The sequence below is a fragment of the Lepidochelys kempii genome, chromosome 7 (assembly GCF_965140265.1).
Source record: "Lepidochelys kempii isolate rLepKem1 chromosome 7, rLepKem1.hap2, whole genome shotgun sequence".
Lineage (NCBI taxonomy): Eukaryota > Metazoa > Chordata > Testudines > Cheloniidae > Lepidochelys > Lepidochelys kempii.
Window position 1 is genome coordinate 31,520,795 of NC_133262.1, and position 23,759 is coordinate 31,544,553.

At 59.1% G+C, this 23,759-nt stretch overlaps 2 protein-coding genes across 4 annotated transcripts; one reads left to right on the plus strand and one right to left on the minus strand.

Moving 5' to 3' along the window:
• Positions 1 to 3,409: 3,409 nt before the first annotated feature.
• Positions 3,410 to 8,949, minus strand: SPINDOC (spindlin interactor and repressor of chromatin binding). Its single transcript, XM_073351798.1, has 8 exons — positions 8,879 to 8,949; positions 6,665 to 6,851; positions 6,262 to 6,522; positions 5,887 to 6,000; positions 5,627 to 5,773; positions 5,349 to 5,468; positions 4,831 to 4,974; positions 3,410 to 4,581 (listed from the first exon to the last, which is right to left on the minus strand). The coding sequence occupies exons 2-8, from the start codon at positions 6,831 to 6,833 to the stop codon at positions 4,139 to 4,141; spliced, it is 1,398 nt and encodes a 465-aa protein (XP_073207899.1). The 5' UTR covers positions 6,834 to 6,851; positions 8,879 to 8,949; the 3' UTR covers positions 3,410 to 4,138.
• An 869-nt stretch (positions 8,950 to 9,818) lies between these two features.
• ZFTA (zinc finger translocation associated) lies at positions 9,819 to 19,125 on the plus strand. Of its 3 annotated transcripts, none has more exons than XM_073351801.1 (6): positions 9,819 to 10,510; positions 11,412 to 11,876; positions 15,148 to 15,543; positions 15,902 to 16,327; positions 17,063 to 17,183; positions 17,498 to 17,640. In XM_073351801.1, exons 1-6 carry the CDS (start codon positions 10,444 to 10,446, stop codon positions 17,544 to 17,546), a joined length of 1,524 nt encoding a protein of 507 aa, XP_073207902.1. In that variant the 5' UTR covers positions 9,819 to 10,443; the 3' UTR covers positions 17,547 to 17,640. The 3 variants fall into 3 exon arrangements, with proteins under 3 accessions (XP_073207902.1, XP_073207901.1, XP_073207900.1); XM_073351800.1 differs by lacking the exon at positions 17,063 to 17,183 and adding an exon at positions 18,734 to 19,125 and having other exon boundaries at positions 9,821 to 10,510; positions 17,498 to 17,802; XM_073351799.1 differs by lacking the exon at positions 17,063 to 17,183 and having other exon boundaries at positions 9,821 to 10,510; positions 17,498 to 19,125.
• The last annotated feature ends 4,634 nt before the right edge of the window (positions 19,126 to 23,759 follow it).

Below are 23,759 nucleotides of genomic sequence, written 5' to 3' on the forward strand. Positions count from 1 at the left end.
AGGCTGGTGGTGCCGGGGATAATGGGGGCTGCAGGGGGTTTGGTGCAGGGCTGTGTACAGGGCTGGGCAGGTAAGAGGCGCTGACCCCCCATCTCTCCCCTTCCCCCAGAGGAGGCACACCAGCGGGGGAAGGGCGTGCTGATCCACTGCCAGGCGGGCGTCTCACGCTCAGCCACCATTGTCATCGCCTACCTGATGAAGCACACGCTGATGACCATGAGCGACGCCTACAAGTACGTCAAAGGCAAACGCCCCATCATTTCGCCTAACCTGAACTTCATGGGGCAGCTGCTGGAGTTCGAGACGGATCTCAACGCAGGGGTCACGCCCCGCATCCTCACCCCCAAACTCAAGCTCACTGGGGTGGAGACCGAGGTGTAAGGGGGACCTGAGCTGGGCCAGGCCACCCATCTCAGGGCGGAGAGGGGAGGAGAGGGAAAGGGAGTGTGTGCAATAACTGGATGGACGGACGGGCTTCCAACAGGCCAGGCCTGGGGGCCAGATACCAGGGCCCCAATGCCCATCCTGCCCACTCCGTGCCCCATGTGCTGCCAGGTGTCTGTTGATAGAGGGCTGAGGAGAGGGGCCAGTTTTTACCCCAAGACTAATCTCTGCGTGTGTGTGCGGTGGGGAGGGCTGTTGACTGCTATTTATTGGGGTGTGCGTGTATATTTTGGGGGTCCCCATGGCCTGTTGCTCCCTTGGCCTCTCCGCTCTGGATGCTGCTTTGCTGAAGTCTGCTGCAGAGAAAGGGGGGCCCTACAGGGATTTGGGGGGGACACAGGCCAGCCCCCCCCAAAACTAGCAGTTTTTTTTTGAAAACTCAGGATGATCACAGACTTTCTTCCAGACTGATTCACAGCACCAACAGTAGATGGAGTTTTGGGGGCCCCCATAGCCCCCCCCATATTCTTTGGACTCTGCTGCTCCATACCTGACCGACAACCTGTTATACTGACTGATGTCTTAAAGTGACAGTAGCACCTTTCCTGTGTACATGGGCGGGAGGGGGTCACATTGGATGGGGAGGTCTCTTCCCCCAGCCCCCAGGGTAGGAGAGATATCCCCCCCCACACTCCCTCCAGGGCAATACAATTTAGTAAATCAGAATAGTCTTCCACTAGGGGATATTTATTTTTAAAGACTTGGGGAGGGGCTCCAAAGTGGGGGGGGCCTCCTTTGCTTTTGTACCATGCTGGTCCATTTCATGAGGCTGCTGGTTACTGTCTCTTTAAAATGCCCTCCTCTGGGGGGAGGGTGAGATTTGTGGGGGCTGGGGAGAATTATGGGGAGGGGGGTGTTTCTTATTTATCTGAGATGCAATAGGAGTTTTTGCCTTTTAACTCTTTCTTCTCCCTCCTCCCCCAAATAGGGGGGCCGCTAGAGTTAATGGTCCTGCAAAATCTGGGGGAGGGGGAATTTCTCTTCCCCCCATTTTAATGTCTTCCAGCCCTTCCCTCTTCTTTCCAGTGCTAAGTTTGGCTCCCTCCCACCACAGATGGTGCAGATATGAGGGGTGGGTGGGAGTGTGGGGGAGCCAAAAATTAAGGGATGGGGCCAGTTTCTGTTGGGGGGGGTGACAGCAAAGAGGGACCCCTCCCCCTGCACAGAAAGAGGCACTGCCCACAATCCCCACCTCCCTCCATATGCACGCTCATCCAGACCCCCTCTCAGGCAGCCCTGCACACATACTGCCCACAGCCCCTGTGACCTGGGCACACCCCCCAGGAGCCATGCATATGCATGGCCACAAAGTCCCCATACATGCACCTCCCCCCTGAGCCATGGACATGTGTCCCTTCGTGCCCTTATGAGGTCTCCGGTGTCCTGACACCCCGGCTGGAGCTTCAACCACAGGGATGGACCCACAGGGTCTGGCTCTTAAGGCTGGAGCCTTTCTGCTGGCTGAGCTGTAAGGCCCAGCTGTTAGCTAAGGCTGCAGCAGGGGTGAGACAGGGCCCAGCCCCCACTGGAGGAAGGCAGAGCCCCACCCGGGGCACGTAGTGGGACAGACATGTAGGGGCAGCCACGCGAGTGCATGGACCCACTCACCAAAGCCCCCCTATGCACTCACCTGCCCCGCCCCCATTACACACATGTTCACAAGCTCCCCCCCTGCAGACACCGCTCTCCCCATTCCCACAATCACATCCTGACACAACCACACCCCTGTCTGCCCCAGAGCCAGGCATGCAACCCCCCTGGCCTGCACTGGCAGCTGGCTAGGGGGCGCTGCACAGCCAGGGGCTCGCGAGCATGCAACAATCCCTGCCCCCTCATCCCCTGGGTGGAGGCTCGTATCGGGCTCCCCCCTTTTCCCCACAGATCTCAGAGCTTTGTATTTAAAGAGACTCTCCCATCCCCAAGCGTAGGAGCTTGGAGGGGTGGGGCTCTGCTGTTTCTCTTTGGAATTTGTCTTCATTATTTATTGAGGCCAGGAATAATTTATTAAACGTGGATTTGTTTTTGTAACAAGGCTGCCATGTGCTCAATTGGGTGGGGGTGGGGGAGGACTTGGGAGGGTGGGGATCTGCGATGTGGGGGGGCCTGGAATGGAGCAGTAGAAGAGGGTCTCCCAGGAGATCTGGGACTGGGGGGACAGGCATGGGGAGGAGAATCTGAGAGGGGGGCCAGTGCATCCACACATGGATTGGGGGCTCGCTATGGGCATTGCCCCAGACTGACCCACTGGGCATTGGGCAGCAAAGTTGTTTGGCAGACGGGGAGTGGATGGGAAACACCCCTTCCCCTTGGGAAGTGGGAGCCAAGAGTCACTCAGCAGGTGCAGGGCGCCCCCGGTCACCACCGTCCTGCAGTATGACCTCGCCTGGAGGGATGGGAGCCCCCACAACACTTCTGCGAACAAGGGGGGCAACGGGGCAGCCCCCACAGATGCAGGATGTGCCCTGTGTGGGGCTTCGCTGAAGCTCAGCCAGGGGGAGGGTGGTTCTGCTGCTAAAGGGCTGTTAGCAAGATAGACCCCTCCTTTGGCCATGGGAGCCCCCAGCTGGGCTCCAGTTTGGAGGAGACGTGGCACAGGCCAAGCGGCCCCCGAACAAGGAGAGTACCAAGCCTGCCTGACACCCAGTGACCCCAGCCTAGTGCCCCCCACCTCACCATTCCACCCCCCTCCCGAGTCCTGCCCCCACCACCTTCCCACACCCAAGCAGCCTCTGCCCACCTCCAGCCTGCTCCAGCCCCAAGCCTTCCTGGTGATGACCCGGCTGCACTGAAGGGGCTGGCAGCCACTGAGACGGTGCCTGAGCTGGGCCGGAATCCAGCTCCCCCAGGGGGCAGCAAACAACCCGCAACACCCAGGACTGAGGGCTCCTCTCTGCTCCAGGAGAGGGGCTGGAGCCGATCGTAGGATGTGGGGTCAGGGCACCCCAAGGATTAAATGCCACTCGACTTCATCAAAAATAATTTATTGCTCCTGGCTCTATTTACATTCTGTGGGGGTGCCCTCGTGTGGCTGCTCTGGGTAACTGCAGGGGGCATTCATCACGCCCCTGCCTAGGCATGGGTGGAGTGGGGGAGACAGGGGTTTGCTGCCCCCTGCAGCTGGGGCTATAATGCAGCTTGGGGAGGGCCAGTTGGCACTGTGCCCTGGCGCTCCCTGCCCCCACTGGCAGGGGGCACAAGGACAGGTATGTCTAGGGGAACAGTGCCAGGGGGCAAGGAGGCGCTGGATCCCCCCAGGAAGTGGAGGGGGAATGCTGGACAAAGGAGGCAGAGATCAAAGGCCATTTCCATAGAGTGGGGGACACCTATAGTGGGGAGGGTGGGGGTGCATCTCAGTGTCCCTGTATAGCTGGGTCGATCGGGAGCGTCCTACCTCACCCCCGAAGATGCTCCTGCCCCCCTGCAGGTCACCCCAGGCAGTATGTGGGCAGCCTCCCCTGTGGTGCCCTGTGCTGGGGTGGAGCGGGGACAGGTCCCTCTTCCCCCCTCAGCCTCACTCCTTCCCTTGCAGCGCCCCGTGCTGGGGTGGAACGGGGGCAGGTCCCTGGGTCGCTATTCCCCCTTCAGCGCCCCATGCTGGGGTGGAGCAGGGACAGGTCCCTCTTCCCCCCTCAGCCTCACTCCTTCCCCTGCAGCGCTCTGTGCTGGGGAGGAGCAGGGGCAGGTCCCTGGCTCACTATTCCCCCTTCAGCGCCCCGTGCTGGGGTGGAGCGGGGACGGGTCCCCGGGTCTCCCACACCTCACGGATGGCCCGGCGCACACCTCGAGGCAGGTGCAGGGTCTCGGCATGGCACTGGCGGATGTGGCGCATGACGGTGCCCAGTCGAATAGGCAGCAGTGAGTACTCGCAGACCATGCACACCATGGTGCCAGCACCAGCATCATAGTCCATCAGGAAGTCGGCGCGCCATGCCGGATCAAAGGGCTTGGCCTGGGGAGGGGAGGGCGCTGGTGGGGCCTTGCCCCGCGCCCGCCAGCTCTGCAGGGTGCAGCGGACGGCACTGGGGCTCAGGCGGAGGCGCCGGGTGATGCCATGGTGAGAGTAGCCCTTGCGGCGGAGGCGGGGGACACCTGGGTTCAGATCCTGGCTGGGCAGCGCAGAGACGGGGCAGCTGCCAACTGCAGAGAGGGCAAAGGGTTAATGCTGAGAACCAGCAGCCAGTGCTGAAAAGCAGCTAACTCTGGGGTGGGGGCTGTTTATACAGGCACCCCTCACTTGGCACTGAGATGCAGCTGCCTTTGGGGTGGGGCGTATGGGGGCTGTTAATACCGGGATCCCATGTCCAGCAGTAAGATGCAGCTGCCTCTGGGGTGGACCCTAGTGGGCCACTAGGAACCCTCCCTACTATGCCACCTTGCCACACTCACCTGCGTTCCCTGAGCCCCGTCTCACGGTTCCTGCTTTGCCCAGCTGTTTCTGTCTCTTCCCCAGTGCCTGGGTTTTGCCCCTGTCCCCTGGGCTCTTCTGTTCCTGGATGCTTGGATTCTTCCCTATTTCTCTCCCTCCAGAGGCTGCAGGCAGAGAGAGGGGTCAGCAAGGAGGGGTTGCTGTACCTCCTCTCCCTTCACCACCCACCATGGGTGTCCTTCCCAGCTCTTCCAAGGCATGTAGGTTGGGAAGGGAGTGCCTGCCCCTTGTCTCCCCCTGGGTCAGGATGGGGTCACCAGTGGGTGGGAACTCAGCTGGCCCCCAGCCAAGGGGAACCAGCAAGGGGCAGCATCTGGGGCTGGGAGCTAGCTGAGATCCTGGAGGGTGATCTGTGGGGACTGGGATGCAACTGAAACCCTGGAGGGATAGGACAACGTGGAGGACCCTGCCTTCAGCTCTGCTCTGTGGGAAATGGAGGTGGCCGCAGGGGATGCCCTCTTTCCTACAGCGCCCTCACCTGGCTGGGGTCTGCAGTACAACCTGAGCGTGAATCCGGCTGGGAAAGAACCGTCAGTGAAGAGGCGGATTTCGGGGGGCGCTGAGCTGGGGGCAGCCTCCTCTGAGGGGGACGTTGTCCCTGTGGGGAGAGACACAGCAGTAACGGTGGGGTAGGGACTGTGAAGGAACCAAGGTTCTGGCTCCCAGCTCCTCTGCTCTAACCCACAAACCCCACTCCCCTCCCCGGGAATTGAACCCGGGATTGAATCCTGCTCCCTCTCCCCTCCCACCACTCACCTGGACTCACGGTGCCCCTGTCCCGTCCCTCACTCAGCTGTTTGCTCCTCCGCTCCCTGGCTGGTAACGCCATGCCCTCCACAGGCCCCACGCTCTGTCGTCTCCTCTGGCCCCGCGGGCGCTGCCCGGGCTCCAGGGCCCTAGCATCTGCGATAAGACACCTGGTGTCACGAGAGGCAGCCCCGAAACAAAGGGGATGGGCACCCACACGGCTGAGCATGGTCCCTGACCCCCATCACCCGCCCAGGCCTGGCACTCACCTGGGCGGGGGGCAGGGCGCCCTCTGGGCTGCCCACGTTTCCGGGTCACCGTCTGCTCCTCTGGGTCAATTAGAACCTCAATCTCGGCTGGTTCCCTGGCCCCATGGTACTGACCTAGAGGGGGAGTGAGATTCTGGGATGGCTGCATCACCCCCAGCCCTGCTGGTGCCCTTCGATCCCAACCCATAGCCCCACTGCCCCCTCCCCCACCACAGCTCTCCTGGTGCCCCTGGCTCATGGCCTGCAGCCACCTGCTACCCCAGCCCTGGGCTCCTCCTCTCCCCAGCTCTGCTGGTGCCCTTCAGTGCTGACCCACAGCTCACCTTCTACCCCAGCCCTGGGCTCCCCTGCTGCAGGAGGGGCTGGGGGACATACCTGGGGTGCAGGGTGGGGGTGCCCCCTCGGGCAGGTTGCCCCCCTGGCTCCAGGCCTCCAGAATGTTGCGCTTCTCCTCCGGGCTGAGGCCCAATGAGTGGGCGTGGTGCTGCAGAACGTGTTCCCGGGCAGCGCTCGGCCCACAGGTGCCCAGGAAGGTGCCACAGACCATGCACACGGCCCCGCCGCGCCCCGGGCAGTCTCCCACTAAGTACTCCTGCTGCCAGGCCCTACCAGGCCCTGCCTCTGCTGGTGCTCCCCCTAGCCAGGAAGACAAAATGTGCTCAGGGGAGCGAGAACCCAGGAGTCCTTGGCACCCAGCCCCCTTAGCTCTCACTACTAGACCCCACTTCCCTCCCAGAGCAGGGGCTAAAACCCAGAGTCCTGGCTGGACAGTCCGTACCTCTGTCTAGAGGGTCCTTGTCAGCCTCCTCCAGCTTGACCCCGGGGGCGAGGTCGCCCAGGGGGGCACAGAGCCGGGCACAGGCTGCAATTGGCACAGGTTCCTCTGCCTCGCACTTCAGCGAGACGGCGATGTACTCCAGCCGGGGCACCTCTGCCTTCACCTCCATGGCTGGGCCTGGGCAGAGCTAGGCACAATGTGGGGAGGGCGTTAGTCAGGGCACTCAGGAGACCCCACCCCACTCTAACCATTAGACCCCACTTCCCTCCCAGACCTAGGAAGAGAATCCAGGAGCTCAGAGCCCCTTCCTCCCTGCTGGCTGACCTTGGGCAGAGCTCCCCCACCCCCACCTTGCCATCTCCTTCACTACCTCCCCCAGCTCAAGGCCACCCCACCCCCTTCTTATCTCTAGCCACTCAGGCCTAGCAACAGCCCCTTTGTGCTCTCCTGGGGGAGGTAGAGTCCTAGCTATGGGACAACCCCATCCCCAGTCAGGTCACTGTGGCAGGGAACCCCCAAAAGACCTGGTGTCTTGCCTCTCTCAGGCCAGGGGCCTGGATCCACAACTTTTCTATTCTGGGAACTATGTCCCTAGGACCCGCCCCCCAATCCCTGTGAGCCCTCTCCCTGTCCCCTGGACTTGGGGTGCTGGAACAATTTGTATAGTGGGGGTGCTGAGAGTCATTGAACCAAATTGTAAACCCTATGGAAATTTCTTCAAGCCAGGGGGTGCAGCAGCACCCCCAGCTCTAGCACCTATATCCCAGACACTTCATTCCCAACCCTCTTTCCCCACTGACCCTGGAAACCTCCCCTTCTTCCCAGACCCCCATAATCCTGGGCATCCCCTCCGAAGCCCTCTCCTTTTCAATTCCCCTGCTCTTGGGAGTGCCCCTCTCCCCCAGAAACTGTCAGTGGCAATGACGGTTGTAGCCCTTCCTTCCCAAGTGCTCCCCTCCCCTTTGACCCTGGGATCACCCCCAGATCCTCTCCTTCCCAGACTCTCCAGTGACCCTGGGAGCCCAGTTGCTCATTTGTCCCTCCCTCCCCTTCTGCGTGCTGCCTTGTGGCTGCCCCACATGGGATGGTAGCAGGACCTTCCAGCATCAGGAAAAAGGAAGGGGGGGGTCACTCCCACTGGAGCCTGTGTGGGGGCTTTAAGGCACCAGCTACAGGGGGGTTAAAGAGGCAGTGATCCTCTCCCAGAGCCAGGGAGGGAATCCCGGAGTCCTGACCCACTGGCTGAAAGATTCCAAGATGGACACCCCAGATTGCAAAAGATTCCAAAGAGGTTTATAACCAATGCACCAGTAAGAAGATACAGCCACCTTGGGGAGCATGGCACAGGGGCTGATTAATAACCAGACATCCTTTGCTATGGAAGAGGGGCCCACAGAACAGCAGACCAACCTGCACCCCACCCTGCAGGAATAGAGACCCCACTGATCCTTCTATGGGTCAGGCCTCCTGCCCCCAATCCATGCACAAAGACACCCCCTATTGCAGTCCAGCCTTCTTCTGTAATCCACTCTCCCCTCCAGCATAACCTAGTCCCCACCTGGACCCCACTGGTCCCATAACAGTCTGCTCAGCCCCCTAATTCTCCTTCCACAGGGCCACCCCACTAAATCCCAATGATCCCATGCTAAACCCTGCTGCTGTGGAACTCTTCCTATATTGGATCCCAGCCCCCCAGAGTGATCCACACCATCCACTGGATCCTGAGGCCATCACCTTCTTCCTCCCCAGTATGACCCATGCCTTCCACTGGATCCCAGCCCCTCCCCCCATGTGACCCATTCCTTCCACTGGATCCCAGCCCCTACTTCTTCCCCAGTGTGGCCCACACACCCACCGGATCCCAGCTATCGGTGCGGGAGCTAGGGGGCTTGGTAGCAGCCCATGGATTGAAGTAGTTTCCATCATATACAGGGTTTATAGTTTGATTCAATGGCTCTGAGCACCCCCCACTATACAAATTGTTCCAGCACCTCCGATCCCAGCCCCTCCTTCCTCCCCAGTGTGACCCACACCCCCGCTTGATCCCAGCCCCACAGCACCCCCATTAGATCCCAGCCCCCAGCGCCACCCGCACCCCCCCTACATCTCAGCCCCTCCCCCAGGCTCCCCGCTGGATCCCAGCCCCCTCCCACCACCGGATCCCAGCCCCTCCCCTCGCTGCCGGATCCATCCTGGCGACCCCTCCCCATTCACCGGCTCGCGCTGCTGCTCCCGGGCCCGGCACCATAGAGTTTCGCAAAGGGAGCGGCACCACCCACCTCCCATCCAGCCCCCACAACCTCCCTCTCTATGGTCTCATTGTCCCGGCTCTCCTAGCTTGGGGCTCCCTCCATTGCGCACAGCCAATCGTGAGAAACCAGCCGTCCTAAGCTCCGCCTCCTTCAGCGCCGGCCAATCAGCGCGTGGATACGGGAAGGAATAAGAGGAGCCGGGGGAAGGGGCTGGGACGGGCGCCACCTACCGGCCGAGAGGGGGGATTGCAGGATGTGGGAGGGGAAGGGCGGGGATTGTAGGGACTGAGCCCCGCTATGTGGGGACAGGGATGGGGACTGGTCTATAGGGGAGCATTCTATAGGGGCAGGCAGAGGCCCACCCCCGGCACAGGGAAGGGAAGGGATTGAGCCCAGCCTCACGGACATAGGGAGAGGGAGGGCATTCTGCAGGGGTTGAGTCCCGTTCCCTGAGCACAGGAAGGGGATTCTATAGGGGAGGGGATAGTATAGCGGCTGAGCCCCACTTCCGGGGGACAGAAAAAAGGAGAGGGAATTCTGTAAGGGATGGGGATTCCATAGGGGCTGATCCCAACCTCCTGGGCACGGTGGTGGGGGATTTATATGTGCTGGGCTTTGCTCCCCGAGCAGAGCGAAGGGGAATTCTGCAGGGACTGAATCGTGCCCCTCAGGAAAGAGGAGGGGGAGGGAATTTTATAAGGGACAGGATTCCATGGGGGCAGAACCCCACCCCCAGCACACGTATGGGGGATTCTGCAGTGGATGGGCGTGGGAGCAGTGAGACAGTGTGGGGATGGCACTGGGGATGCCCGTGGAGTGGGAGCCAACGTGTGGGGCAGAGGTTTCGCCCAGGCACAGGGATCGGTCCCCTCTGTGCTGCATGGGGTACAGTCGCTCCCAACACCCCCTCTCCATCAGGGTAACGGGAGGCTGCAGGGAGCGCACCGCTCGGTGTTAGAACTGGGCGGTGCATTGATGGGGAATAGCAGAGACCTGGGGCAGTTCAGTGTATCGCAAACGCCCCCTTATAGCTCAGCTCCCCGACTCCCTCCTGGGTTGGGGACTCGAGAGTCGCGTTGGGGGTGTGAGAACTGGGGCTGCTAATAACATCGGAGCCCCCTTATATCCCAACCTTCTACCCCATATATCCCCGATGCCCCTCATATCCCAGTCCCTGCCTTGAGTCCCCGCTCCGCTCTCCAGGGCTGGGGAGGGGACTCAGAGTCGCGGGGGACGACAGATGAGACCCGGGGGGTGACCCCATCTCCTCCCCCCTACGCTGCAGAAATAGAGCGCGGCCCCTTTAAATTTACCCAGGAGCCCTTAAAGGAGCCCCAGGGGCCCCAGACAGGAATCCCCACCCCGGTCGGAGCAGCCTGGCTCGGCCGCAGCCGCCGTTCGGAGCCCGGGAGCCCCCTCCCCGCGCGGGCAGGGCTCTGCTGTAGCCCCGAGCCTGCCCCGCGGCCCCGGCGCGGATGGACAGGCGGCCGGAGGGGGGCGGGTGCTGACGGACGCACGGACACAGGGATGGAGCCGCCTCCCTCCCCTCCCCCTCGCCGCCCCGTCAAACGGGAGCCCCTGGACCCGGAGGCAGGTGAGAACAAAGGGGGCGGCTGGCGCCCCCTGCCGGCCCTGGGGTGAGCAAGCGCCCAGGGCACCCGGGTGGGGGGTGACGGCCCCTTTAAGACTCCCTTCAATGGCTCTTTGAAGCCTCAGAACCCCCCGGTCCCTTTAAGACTCTCGCCCCATCCATTAAAGCAGCAAGCCCCCCATTTCAGAGGGAACGAATCCTCTCTCCTGCTCCCCCGTGACCCTTTAAGACCCCTTTCCTTAAAGACACACAGCCCTTACAGAGCAGGTCTCCCCCCCGTCACTGTCCACTGCCGCTTTAAGGCCCCCCGCCCCATCTTATTGGTCAGGGTTCTTGTCCCCTGCTTCCCTCCCCTCCCCTCAGGTCTCTTAAAAGAGTAAGCTCCTCTGTCCATCCCTTTTATCCTGGGCCCTAAAGGTGTCTCTAGGGCATTTAAAGGGGAGGGAGCACCCACGTTTTTGCTGGGGACTTAAAGGGGCAGTAACCTCTTCCCGTTGAGCTCTCATGCCTTAGCTCTTAAAGGGGCAGGACGGTTATGCCCTTTGCTGGGATCTAAAAGGGCATGGATGGCTCTGGTCACTGGGCTTCTCCCTTTTGGGTAGGGGCACGGAAGTTCAGGGTGATCCCTCACCCTTTGCCCCTCTAGGTCTTTTAAAGGGGCAAGAAGCCCTTCTCTTCCCAGGCCATAAAAGGACAACATCCCCAAACACTGTACATAGCTCTGCCAATGTCCCTCAATCCCCACTTGCAGCCCCTGGCCATCCCAGCCCTGGGCTCCCCCCACACAGCTCTGCTGCTGCCCCCTCAGTCCCCACATGAAACCCATCCTCCCATGCATGCACTCTTGCCCAGATGCCCAGGCTATGTTCTCACACATCCCTACCATTGTGGTCTGTTTCACCAGGGGAATCCCCAAGCCAGGACAACTCCGGCAGCACCGAGGCCCCTGAGTTGATGCTAGGGGGGTCTCTGTCATGGGGGACCCCCAAGGATCACCCCCTGATGGCCTCAGGGGGGCGAAAGTACTCAGATCACTGTGAAGAGCGGGCATCTCGGCCTGGGAAGAGCCGCATCCCCGGGCGGGACCATCGGCGCTATTATCACGAGCACTGGCGGGCTGAGTACCTGATGGACTTCAACCCAGCACGGCATGGCATGATCTGCATGGTGTGTGGCAGCGCCCTGGCCACCCTCAAGCTGAGCACCATCAAGCGTCACATCCGCCAGAAGCACCCCTACTCTGGGGGCTGGGGCCCCCGCGAGAAGCAGGTCATCATCCAGAGCTGGGACGCCCATCTCGGGCTGGACGGGGAGTCTGAGGGGCACGGAGACCCCGCCCAGGCACCTGACAGCTTGCAGGGAGCACAAGGTAGGGCACAACTCCTATGCCCCATGCACCCCCCACCATGCAGTCCTCCCCACTGTTCCTGTGCATCTCCATCTCTGAACACCCATCCCCCTGCACCTCTGCGCCCCCAGCACTCCTCCACTACCCTAGGCAACCCTCTCCCCTGAGCACCCATTCCCCTCCTAGACACCCCTCCCCTGAATACTCTGGCCCATTCTTCAATCCCTGGGCAGCCTTCCCAAGTATCTCCCCACCTTTCCTATCATAGAATATCAGGGTTGGAAGGGACCTCAGAGGTCATCTAGTCCAACCCCCTGCTCAAAGCAGGACCAATCCCCAACTAAATCATCCCAGCCAGGGCTTTGTCAAGCCTGACCTTAAAAACTTCCAAGGAAGGAGATTCCACCATGTCCCTAGGTAATGCATTCCAGTCCTTCACCATCCTCCTAGTGAAAAAGTTTTTCCTAATATCCAACCTAAACCTCCCCCACTGCAACTTGAGACCATTACTCCTCATTCTGTCATCTGCTACCACTGAGAACAGTCTAGATCCATCCTCTTTGGAACCCCCTTTCAGGTAGTTGAAAGTAGCTATCAAATCCCCCCTCATTCTTCTCTTCCGCAGACTAAATAATCCCAGTTCCCTCAGCCTCTCCTCATAAATCATGTGTTCCAGTCCCCTAATCATTTTTGTTGCTCTCCGCTGGATGTTTTCCAGTTTTTCCACATCCTTCATGTAGTGTGGGACCCAAAACTGGACACAGTATTCCAGATGAGGCCTCACCAATGTCAAATAGAGGGGAACGATCACATCCCTCCATCTGCTGGCAATGCCCCTACATATACATCCCAAAATGCCATTGGCCTCCTTGGCAACAAGGACACACTGTTGACTCCTATCCAGCTTCTCGTCCACTGTAACCCCTAGGTCCTTTTCTGCAGAACTGCTGCCGAGCCATTCGGTCCCTAGTCTGTAGCGGTGCATGGGATTCTTCCGTCCTAAGTGCAGGACTCTGCACTTGTCCTTGTTGAACCTCATCATATTTCTTTTGGCCCAATCCTCTAATTTGTCTAGGTCCCTCTGTATCCTATCCCTGCCCTCCAGCGTATCTACCACTCTTCCCAGTTTAGTGTCATCTGCAAACTTGCCGAGGGTGCAATCCACGCCATCCTCCAGATCATTAATGAAGATATTGAACAAAACCGGCCCCAGGACTGACCCTTGGGGCACTCTGCTTGATACCGGCTGCCAACTAGACATGGAGCCATTGATCACTACCCATTGAGTCTGACAATCTAGCCAGCTTTCTAATCCACCTTCTAGTCCATTCATCCACCCCATATTTCTTTAACTTGCTGGCAAGAATATGTGGGAGACCGTGTCAAAAGCTTTGCTAAAGTCAAGGAATAACACGTCCACTACTTTCCCCTCATCCACAGAGCCAGTTATCTGAAGGCAATTAGATTAGTCAGGCATGACTTACCCTTGGTGAATCTATGCTGACTGTTCCTGATCACTTCCTCTCCTCTAAGTGCTTCAGAATTGATTCCTTGAGGACCTGCTCCATGATTTTTCCAGGGACTGAGGTGAGGCTGACTGACCTGTAGTTCCCCAGATCCTCCTCCTTCCCTTTTTAAAAGATGGGCACTACATTAGCCTTTTTCCAGTCATCTGGGACGTCCCCCGATCGCCATGAGTTTTCAAAAATAATGGCCAATGGCTCTGCAATCACATCTGCCAACTCCTTTAGCACTCTCGGATGCAGCGCATCCAGCCCCATGAACTTGTGCTTGTCCAACTTTTCTAAATAGCCCCAAACCACTTCTTTCTCCACATAGGGCTGGCCACCTCCTCCCCATGCTGTGCTGCCCAGTGCAGCAGTCTGGGAGCTGACCTTGTTCATGAAGACAGAGGCAAAAAAAGCACTGAGTACATTAGCTTTTTCCACATCCTCTGTCACTAGGCTGCCTCCCTCATTCAGTAAGGGGCCTGCGCTTTTCTTGACTTTCTTCTTGTTGTTAACATACCTGAAGGAACCCTTCTTGTTACTCTTAACTTCTCTTGCTAGCTGCAACTCCAAGTGTGATTCGGCCTTCCTGATTTCACTCCTGCATGCCTGAGCAATATTTTTATACTCCTCCCTGGTCATTTGTCCAATCTTCCACTTCTTGTAAGCTTCTTTTTTGCATTTAAGATCAGCAAGAATTTTACTGTTAAGCCAAGCTGGTCGCCTGCCATATTTACTATTCTTTCTACACATGGGGATGGTTTGTCCCTGTAACCTCAATAAGGATTTTTTAAAATACAGCCAGCTCTCCTGGACTCCAGTAATACTGTATGATGTTATTCTCCCAGGGGATCCTGCCCATCAGTTCCCTGCGGGAGTCAAAGTCTGCTTTTCTGAAGTCCAGGGTCTGTATTCTGCTGCTCTCCTTTCTTCCCTGTGTCAGGATCCTGAACTTGACCATCTCATGGTCACTGCCTCCCAGGTTCCCATCTTTTGCTTCCCCTACTAATTCTTCCCAGTTTGTGAGCAGCAGGTCAAGAAGAGCTCTGCCCCTAGTTGGTTCCTCCAGCACTTGCACCAGGAAATTGTCCCCTACACTTTCCAAAAACTTCCTGGATTGTCTGTGCACCGCTGTATTGCTCTCCCAGCGGATATCAGGGTGATTGAAGGCTCCTATGAGAACCAGGGCCTGCGATCTAGTAACTTCCGTGAGTTGCCGGAAGAAAGCCTTGTCCACAGGCATGCACCCCCACTCCAGAAATCCCTCCTCCAGTCTGTGGGGGCACCTGGGCCTCAGTGAGGGCTCTCTCCGCACCCCCCCTGGGGAGTCTACCTTGCCCACATCCCCACTAGCACCAGGGACCTGGCACTCCCCCGTGCCCCAGGCACCTTTCTTGTTGGGCAGCTAAGGCCCTTCCCCTGTAGGGGGTGCTCCACTCTGCCCTGGTGCGAGCCCATGTGGTGCCTAGTCCTCCCATTTGTGACGGGGGGCAGCTAGCAGCTGGGGGGTTAGTGGGAGGGCACGGCAGGGGATGGGGAACTGGGGGGTGACCGCATCTCCATGTGTATCTCTCAGGGGGGCTTAGGGGGCGGGGTATGCAGGAGAGCTGGGGTTCAGTGTTGGGCAGGAAGGGTTAGGGGTATCTGTGAACCAGGGATACACAGGCTCCTCCAGGAGCACCGTTGGCAGGGGCGGATACAGCCTGTGCCCCATGCCCATCCTGCCCAGGGGCTGGGGTCAGGGTTAGGGGAGTGCAGGGCGCTGACCTGTCTGTCTCCCCCAGGGACGCTGTTGGCAGGGGGCGGGTTCCGGCGTCGGCGCCGTGCCCCATGCCCATCCCCACGGGGGGCTGCCCGGCGGCCGGCGGTCGGGGGGAGGAAGGCATCGCCCAGCGCCCGCCGGCTGGAGCGCTACGTGCGTGAGTCCCTGCAGAGCTGGTTCCAGGCCGAGTTCCTCATGGATTACGATGCCCAGGGCAACCGGCTGCGCTGTATGATGTGTGGGCGTGGGCTGCCCAGCCTCAACCTGGACGACATCAAGCGCCACGTGCTGCAGGCTCACCCCGCCTCGCTCGCCTTCAGCCCCGCTGAGAAGGGCGCCATCCTGGAGGCCTGGAACTCCCGCGCCCTGGTGCTGGCCACTGGCAAGGGCTGGGCGCCGCAGGGGGAGCACCCTGCAGGTGAGGGGGCAGGGAGACCAGGGTAAGGGGACCCCCTTGTGAATGGGGGGCCTGGGAGGACTGGGGTCGGTGGCGGGGAAGCTGGAGGGACTGGGGTGGGGACTGGGGAGCCTATGGGTGAGGGGAACATGCCCTCTCTTGTGTCCCCTCTGAGGGGGTGGGCTGGGGTAACAGCATGTGTCACAGGTGGGGGCAGTCCTAACCTGTGATGGGGAGGGCATGTGTGAGGGAGATCTGTGGGGATGGGGGTGGGAGCAGAGTCTGTCTGTGCTGTTGTGGGACAATCTGTCTGTTCCTATGGGGCACCCACATGTGAACACCCCCCAGCACCTCTGTCTTGACCCCTATCTCTCCCTAGAGCCCGATGCCCCCTCCCCTGGGGACCTTAGTGGTGAGGCCCCTGAGCCATGTTCGGCAATGGCTGCCCCAGAGCCAGAGGAGAGCAGCTCTCTGGGGAGCTGGGCCAAGGAGGAGCCTGTGGCGCCATGGGAGCTGGATGCGGTGGGGCCACTGCGGGGTAAGGACCATCGGCGCCATTTCCAGGAGCACTGGCGGCTGGAGTACCTGATGGACTACCATGGCGAGCGGCATGGGCTGGTGTGCATGGTGTGTGGGGGAGCACTGGCCACCCTCAAGATGAGCACCATCAAACGCCACATCCGCCAGCGGCACCCTGACTCCACCCTGCTCAGCCACCAGGTCAAAGCCCTGATCGTGGAGGAGTGGAACCGCAAGGTCGCCCAGCTGGTGGAGATGGGGGCACCCCTGCCAGAGCAGGCCTCAGGTGAATGGGGGTTGGGGCTGGGGCCAGCCAGCTGCTGGCCTTCCCATGGGTGCTTGAGAAGCTGAGGAGCAAGTCCTGCCATCCAGCCCTGGGCACCCGGGGTGTTCCATGGGGCGGAAGCTGAGGGCCACACTCTGCCATCCAGCCCTGGGCAAGACGGGTAGGGGGAACTGCTGCTGCTAGCCTCTCATGGGGAGAGGGACAAGCAAAGAGGATCCAGGGCTGTGTGGCTGTCTCAGAGTAGCCAGGGACAGGGTGACGGGTCAGATGGGGGCAGGGCTGCTGGGGACTCCCTTCCCCCAGGGAAGATGCCAGGGGGTGCCTGGTGTCCAAAGCAAGTGCTAGGGCTGCAGGGCGTAGATGCAACTGGGACCACATGCAGAAGCCCCGTAATCTGAACAGTAACAGCCCTGGTCTGCCTCCCTCTGCTACCTGCAGTGCATGTGCTGCGAGGACCAGAGCCCCACCTGGTGGCAGCAGGTGGTACTGCACCCTGCAGCTTCCTCCTGTGTTTCCGCCACAGTAGCCCTGGGGTATTGCATCCTGCAGGAGCGCAACAGGTCCCCCTAGTGGCAGCAGGAAGCATTGCACGCAACAATGAGCGCCCCCCCCCGGTGGTAGTGGGTGGCATTGCACCCAGCTGCAGCACCACAAATAACCCCCAGTCACCAGCGGAGGAGCTGCGTGCCTGACCCACCCCAGGACGTGTTTGAGCACTGGCTTCTCCCAAACCAGCTCTTAAAGGACTGGATCAGAATCAGCACCGGAGAGGCCCCTCCCCCACGCAGAGCCAAGCTGGATTGGAACCAGTGTCCAAGAGGCCCTGCGTCTGGGCTGGATCAGAACAGCACCATAGGTGAATGTCCCCTCCCCCTTGCAGTCAGGCTGGCTCAGAAGCCGTGCTCTAGAGACACCCCCCACCACCCACTGCAGCTGGGCTAATTCCCCCTTCCATGGGGAGGGAGGTGGGATGTGCTACGTACCCCAGCTGTGCTGTGATCGCTGAGCCATCGGGGCGGGGCCCTGGAGCTCTGTTGTGGAACCACAGGGTCAGCAATTCCATCATGCCCAGGGATGTGGGAATGAGGCCTGAATCTGTGCAGGGGGTGGGGCCAGGGGGGCCAAGCACGGTACCTAGCTTGACTTGACCTCGCTTTGTCGCTTTTCCAGGAGACTCCCAGAATCCTTTGCAACCATCAAGCCCCGAGGAGCTGGATGAGGATGTGCAGCTGCTTGCAGAGGGGGAGGAGGAAGAGGAGGATGAGTGTGTGGTGGTGGTGGGGACGCCCCCATCCACCCCACAGAGCCCCCCTGACCCCACAGCTGGCCCCCCGCTGGGCCCGGCACCTGCACCGCGGCGGGAGCAGCGGCGGAACTACCAGCTGCATTGGCGCGTGGAGTACCTGATGGACTACGACGGCAGGCGGCATGGTCTGGTGTGCATGGTGTGCGGGGGGGCGCTTGCCACCCTCAAGGTGAGCACCATCAAGCGCCACATCCTGCAGGTGCATCCCTTCTCCTTGGACTTCACCCCAGAGGAGCGGCAGACCATCCTGGAGGCCTACAATGAGACCGCCCTGCGCTATGAGCCTGCCCTAGGGGAGGAGTCTGAGGTTAAGCCCCACCCCTTTCTCCAGGCCACTGCTGCTGGTGGGGAAGAGGCAGAGTTGGCCTGTGCCCCACCCACCAGCACAGCATAGTTGATGGACAGGACTCCATCTTGACTCTTGGGAGCAGGGGTGGGGGGTCCAGGCTATGGACAGACACCCCTTGCTCAGGGGGCTCGTTTGGGAGCAGGATAGGGGGTTCTGCACCCACCCATGCTACGGACATTGCCCCAGGAACTACACAGCACCTTCCCCCACTCCCACCCCGATGCATCTGGTCCTCACGCACTGATACTCCATAGCCCAAGCTTGGGGGTGGGGGAAGGGCCTCACACGGCCCCCTGTAGCTTTTAATCCCCCCACCATCCGAGCTGGGGATGGCACAGAAATGGGGTTGTTGGGGCTGGGGGCGCATGGGGCTGGAACCCAGCTGCTCAGCGAGCCAGTGGAGAGGGCATTTGCAAGACATGGGGGTGCGGGAAAGGGATGGAATCATCTCCCTGCCCGGGGCAGGCACTAGTGAGCACAGGGGCAGCTGCTCTATTTAAGGGGCCAGTTCCAGACCCCTCCTGGGACTCTTCCTGGCCCCCAGGGTAGCTGGTTTGAAAAGCTGCTGCTGCCAAATCCCAGCCTCCCCCAGTTCCCGTCTGGCCTCTGAATGGGGCCTATCTCTTCCTGTCCCCCAGCTGCAGGGTTTCACTCCAGCAGCCTCTTCCTGGCACAGGAGCAGGCTGGAATCCATGTCCCTCAGAGCTAATTGGATGTAACCCCAATGCTTCCTTTCCCCCACCCACTCCAGGGAAAGTGCCACCCTCTGTGGAGAGTCTAGACTGGCCTTTGCAGTCGTGTGTATTACCTTAATTAGCTGCCAGAGTCACCGCACCTCATCTAGATGCAACATCCTAAGAACCTTCCTTGGGCTGAAGTTAAACTGACTCTCCCCCGCCAGCACCAGGGGGCCCTGGTAAGTAACCCCTGCCCCCCGCTAAATGCCAAGCAGTGCCGCTTACGTGAGCCAGGCGAGGCCTCGGCCCCCATCGCGCGTGGATGGCTGCCCAACTGGAACGCAGCGTTTTGCACTCACTTCCAGCCGGTGTAAAATGGGGAAGCAGGGTCCCTGCCTTGAGCCATGCGGACTGGAATTTCAAGCGCTGGAGCAAGGCTGCGGCTGGGGGCCTCAGATGGGGATAAGGGGGTCAAGGCTGGGCCGCAGCTGGGGGTGGGACTGGGGGCAGGAGCAGAGCCACAGCTGGGCCATGGTGGGGGCCAGTAGCCGGGCCCCTGGCTGGGGTCGGGGCTGGAAGCTGGAGCTGTGGCTGGGGGTGGAGAAGAGCTGGGGGCAGGGTGGGGCTGGGTGACACTTCCTCCCTATCCCCTGTTGGGGCTGGCCTGGGCCTGCTGCACCGCCCAAACATGCCTCCTTGCCCCCATGGGGTGGGCGCACCCCACAGTTTGGGGACCTCTGCCCTATGGGAAGCTAAGATACTTCTGATTCCACCATCAGCTCGTGGTAGGGGGAGCTGCCATGCAAAGACAGTCAGTAGTATGAGCTGAGATCCGCACTCTTTGCTACCATCTCAAATCTACAGATGGGAAAACTGAGGCCAAGAGCAGCTTAGGGACTTGCTCAAGGTCCCCGAGAAGGTGTGGGGCAGAGCAGGGAATTGAACCCAGGTCTCCTACTGACCAGTGCTCTAACCACTAGGCCCATCTTATGCATGGGGGAGCAGATGTCTCTCTGTGCTAGTTCTCCAGAAACATCTTAGCTCGGTGGTCTCCCAGATGCCAATTTGATGGGGCAGAGCAGCAACTCCTGTGAATCAGCATAGCTCCTGCTGGCTTCCACGCAGCTGATCTCAGGTCAGTGCTGGATCTGCCCCAGGTGCCCGCGCCCCCCACTGCCAGCTGGGAAAGGATGGGTCCTTCTCTGCTCCGGCTGCCAGGCTTCACAAGGGTCCTGTCCTAAGCTCCCAGCTGCCCCGTGTGTGACCAATAGCCCTGTAGCCCTCCACCATGCAGGGGCAGCATCTGTTGAGTGGCAGCGATCCCTCCCCTTTGCTCTTTGTTCTGTACTAGCCCCCCTCTCCCCAGTGATGGGGGTGGGGATTGATGTAGGTGCCTGGGGCACTCCCGCATGGCCCTGCCTCTGTCTCTAATGTGGGCTGGCAAGGGGATACTGGGCTAGATGGGCCTATTGTTGTAATGTGGGGAGAGGAGGGGAACCCTGGCTGCGATGGGCCCTTTGGGCTGAGCTGGGGCAGGGAGGCGTGGCCCGATAGGATCATTAGTCTGATTCAGGGTGAAAGCTCTTGGCAAACCCTTGGCAGGCTGGAGCAGCTGGACCCTGACTGCCACAGAGAGACAAGGGCAACGCTGCCACCCCCTCCCCTGCCCGCCAAGGCTGCTTCTGCTGGCGGCAGAGAATGTGAGTCTGCTATACACTGAGCACACTGGGGCCTGTTCCAACTGATGCTTTGCAAACACTAGCAAATGCGCCCCTCCCTGCTGCGTTCAGGGACAGTGTTAAGTGGCTCCCATTTTGCAAGGGGGAAACTGAGGCATGGAGGGGCTTTCTGGAAGATGGCCCAGCCTTGCAACTCCAGGGGCTGGGAGATCCAATGGAGACAAATCCACCGGCAACCACTTGTTACTTGCACCCTTGCTCCTAGCCTGCTCTGAGCAGGGTTACTGAGCCAGCTGCTGATCCACACTAGTGCACCCTCCCTCCTTAGCAAAGGGGTAGAGAGTTACCCTAGAGCATGCGTGGGAGCCCTGGGATTACACCACCAACCCCTTTCTGCTGCCCCTCTCACTTCTCCTCCAAGGCACTGGGGCCATTCAGTTTTGCTCATGCTGCTCTAACCATCCATATTTGGAAATCTTTCAGTGCTTCCCCCACCATGTGTCATCTCTAGGCTGGGGGAGGAGGGGGGGGACTCCCTTTCTGCTCTCTCAGACACAGCAGCTGGCCCCTTGTGCTGGGGCAGCTCTGCTCACATGCACCCAGGCTCCAAAGTGATGGGTTTTTAAGCAGGCCTCCTCTTCAGAGTGCACCAGGACAGCCCCCTTTGGGGCTCCATCTCCGAGCAGCTGCATGAATTAGGGTGCTAACCTCAGACTTGGGAGACCTGGGTTCATTCCCAGCTCCCCCATAAGCTTCCTGGGGGAAGTCACTGAGGCTCAGTGCCCCTCTCTCTACAATGGGGCCAATAGCACTGCTCTGCCAGAATGGGGGGGAGGAGGGATGATAAATGCATTAAAGATTTGGGGGTGGCTCAGATCCAGTGGTACTTTAGATGAAAGGTTCCAGCTGATGGGCTGTAGGGTTGGATGGATATTTGAGGGTAGATAGGTCCCACTGGTCTGATCTGGGAGCATGGGGGGGGGGGGGGGGGACAGCCTAGCTGGGCCCATTGCTCTCAGATAGGGAAGATGCTGGGGGATGGGAGGGGCTCGACAGGCCTCTGGTTCTGATCCATGCTGCATAATCTAGACAAAAAAGATGCTTAGATGTTACAGCAGAGTTACTTTAGCATGGCTGGAAGGGAGGTGGGGGAGTGAACTGGGGATAGAAGCAAGGCCTCATTCTACCCCAAGGAGAAACCCAGCTCAGGCTGTGACACTGGAAGGGGGCAAAGTTATTATCTAGAGCCCATCATGCAGGGCTGGATCAGCTGCTAAACACCCCCGCCCCCCCCCCCCCAAAAAAGGGAGAAATAGTGCCCTATTGCAGGGGACACTCCTGTAAGCTGTGAAGAGTGGAAACCCGGCCATAGTGAGGGGTAGTGCAGAATTCCCTACAGCTGAGCGCTCCTCTCCCCACCCAGCTCTCAGCTGAGAAGGGGCAGGTTTTCCTCCACCCAGCCCAGCTGTGCTGCAGCCCAGAGGTGGCAGTGGGAAAACGAGGAGTCTGATGCAAATCTAACAGCACTACCATGAGCCTTGCTTTTACTGCCCCATGGCAAGCCCCTCCTTTCAAGGCTAGCTTTGGGCTCCAGCCAGCACTGTTGCCCCTGCCTGAGCTATTAAGAGCTGGGTGTAGTGATGGGAAGGCAGGAGCATCAGGCAGCTGGTAGAAATACCCATGGGTGCCTTTGCAGGAGAAACCCAGCTCCCTGCATTCTAGACTGAATGGCTCTTTCCTGCAAAGTTGACAGGGCTAGCGAGAGGTTCCTCCCCGGTAGCTAGCGTTCAAGAGCTGCCTTTGTGTAATCACGCTTCCTCTGTGCACGTGGGAAGTGAGGTGGGTGGGGGGCTGCGTTCCCTTGTGTATGCCTGGACACCAGCAGCACTAGGGCCCATTTGTGCAGGCCCACCCCAGCCCCAAATAGCAGTCCAGCAGCTCTTCAGCCCCAAGGTAGAGGCCTGAAGAGCAAAGCAGGACCATGAGCCCAAGAATCCCTTACCCCACACTGCAGGCTTGCTGGGAGGGTGGAAGACACAGAACATTCCAGGCCTTTATGGGTAACACGTCAAGTGACACCAAGCCCCTGCCCCATGGCATGGGCCTCCTTTTTCACAGGAGCCGCAGGCTATCCCTCTGGACTCAGAAGCTGCCTGCACGCTGGAGGCATTTTGCTTGTAGATTCTTACTGTGGTTTTAGAGCTCGCTCCAGCATCCCAGAGCACGGTCTAGTAACCACACCTGATGTGTTGGAAGTGGTTATCCAAGGGGAGTTCAGAGCCATCTTCTTGCGCTTCCCTTCTTCCATTCCAGCTCTGTATATACCCTGCTCTAGAGTGCAGGGAAGGTGGGTTCTTAACATACAAAGATATGCCAAGTTAGGACATTTTGCCATTGTCTCCATTGCTGCGGGCAAGTCCAGCAAAGCCAGTTCCAGACTCCCATGTGAAATCTATAGTGAGTGGTAGCTGCCATCTCTTTAGGTTTTTGTATCTTACCCGTGTAGGTACCACTAACATGGAAGGTCACCAGGCATGGGAGCACTCACACTTGCCAGCGTAGGAGGTAGGTGGCCCAGCTGAGAGGCCTCACGCTTTCCAGAATTTTCCAGGTGTAGGGAGCATAGCAGCTTGAGTCAAATCTCAATCTTCCCTACCAAGAATGACATTGCAAAAACCAGGTGGCAGGTTGGTGTCATGAGCTACGGACTTAGCTGTGCCCATCTTGACTAGACGCTACAATCATCTCAGTTAAGACCTACCTGAAGCCTGAGTGGTTTCGAATGAAATGTTTTTATACACCACCCCTTCCTCCCCTCCAGAGAGCAACCTGCTCCTTGTAGCTACCATGTAAATGTTGTTATGAATTATATTTATATGCCTATGTTACACTTTAGTGACAGTATTGGAATATTTGTATGTGGTCCTCGTGAAAAGGTGTTTTGCATCAGTATGTTTTTTTATATGCATATGTTTTGTAAACATGTTAAATAAAGCCTTTCAAATGATGCAGTTTTGAAGTGCATTAATTCACGGTGTTACTGCCTTAAAAAAAACCCTACTGCCAATGCTTCTCCACTACTTAAGTCTGCAAGATCCATGCTTTAGGCGTTGGGTCAATTATAATTCTTTAGGGCAAAGAGGAACGTTCAGAAGAATAACTAAATGGTTCAACTGCAGAGTTTAGGGCACTGCTCGAACACCTGGTCTAGCGCAGATGCTTAGTCACTTTAGCTGTCTTAAAAATGGTTTAGTTTCTTCCTAAACCAGGTGAACTGAATGGGCATAAAAACAGATTTAATCATTCAGTGCTACACCTCAGTGCAGACACTCTTCAAAACTGATTCGAGCGTCTGAGAGGACTTTGGATTCCTCTCGAACTGAGTTAGGTTGGTGCCCTGAGCTAACCAAACAGGGGTAGA

What these genes read in the sequence shown, in the direction of transcription:
- ZFTA (XM_073351799.1), top strand. Translation starts at nt 10,444, where the DNA reads ATGGAGCCGCCTCCCTCCCCTCCCCCTCGCCGCCCCGTCAAACGGGAG. An exon ending in CAGCTTGCAGGGAGCACAAG is followed by an intron (nt 11,877 to 15,147) that starts GTAGGGCACAAC and finishes TGTCTCCCCCAG; the next exon opens with GGACGCTGTTGGCAGGGGGC. An exon ending in GCAGGGGGAGCACCCTGCAG is followed by an intron (nt 15,544 to 15,901) that starts GTGAGGGGGCAG and finishes ATCTCTCCCTAG; the next exon opens with AGCCCGATGCCCCCTCCCCT.
- SPINDOC (XM_073351798.1), bottom strand. Translation starts at nt 6,833, where the DNA reads ATGGAGGTGAAGGCAGAGGTGCCCCGGCTGGAGTACATCGCCGTCTCG. An exon ending in CAAGGACCCTCTAGACAGAG is followed by an intron (nt 6,523 to 6,664) that starts GTACGGACTGTC and finishes CTTCCTGGCTAG; the next exon opens with GGGGAGCACCAGCAGAGGCA. An exon ending in ACGGGGCTCAGGGAACGCAG is followed by an intron (nt 4,582 to 4,830) that starts GTGAGTGTGGCA and finishes CCCTCTCTGCAG; the next exon opens with TTGGCAGCTGCCCCGTCTCT.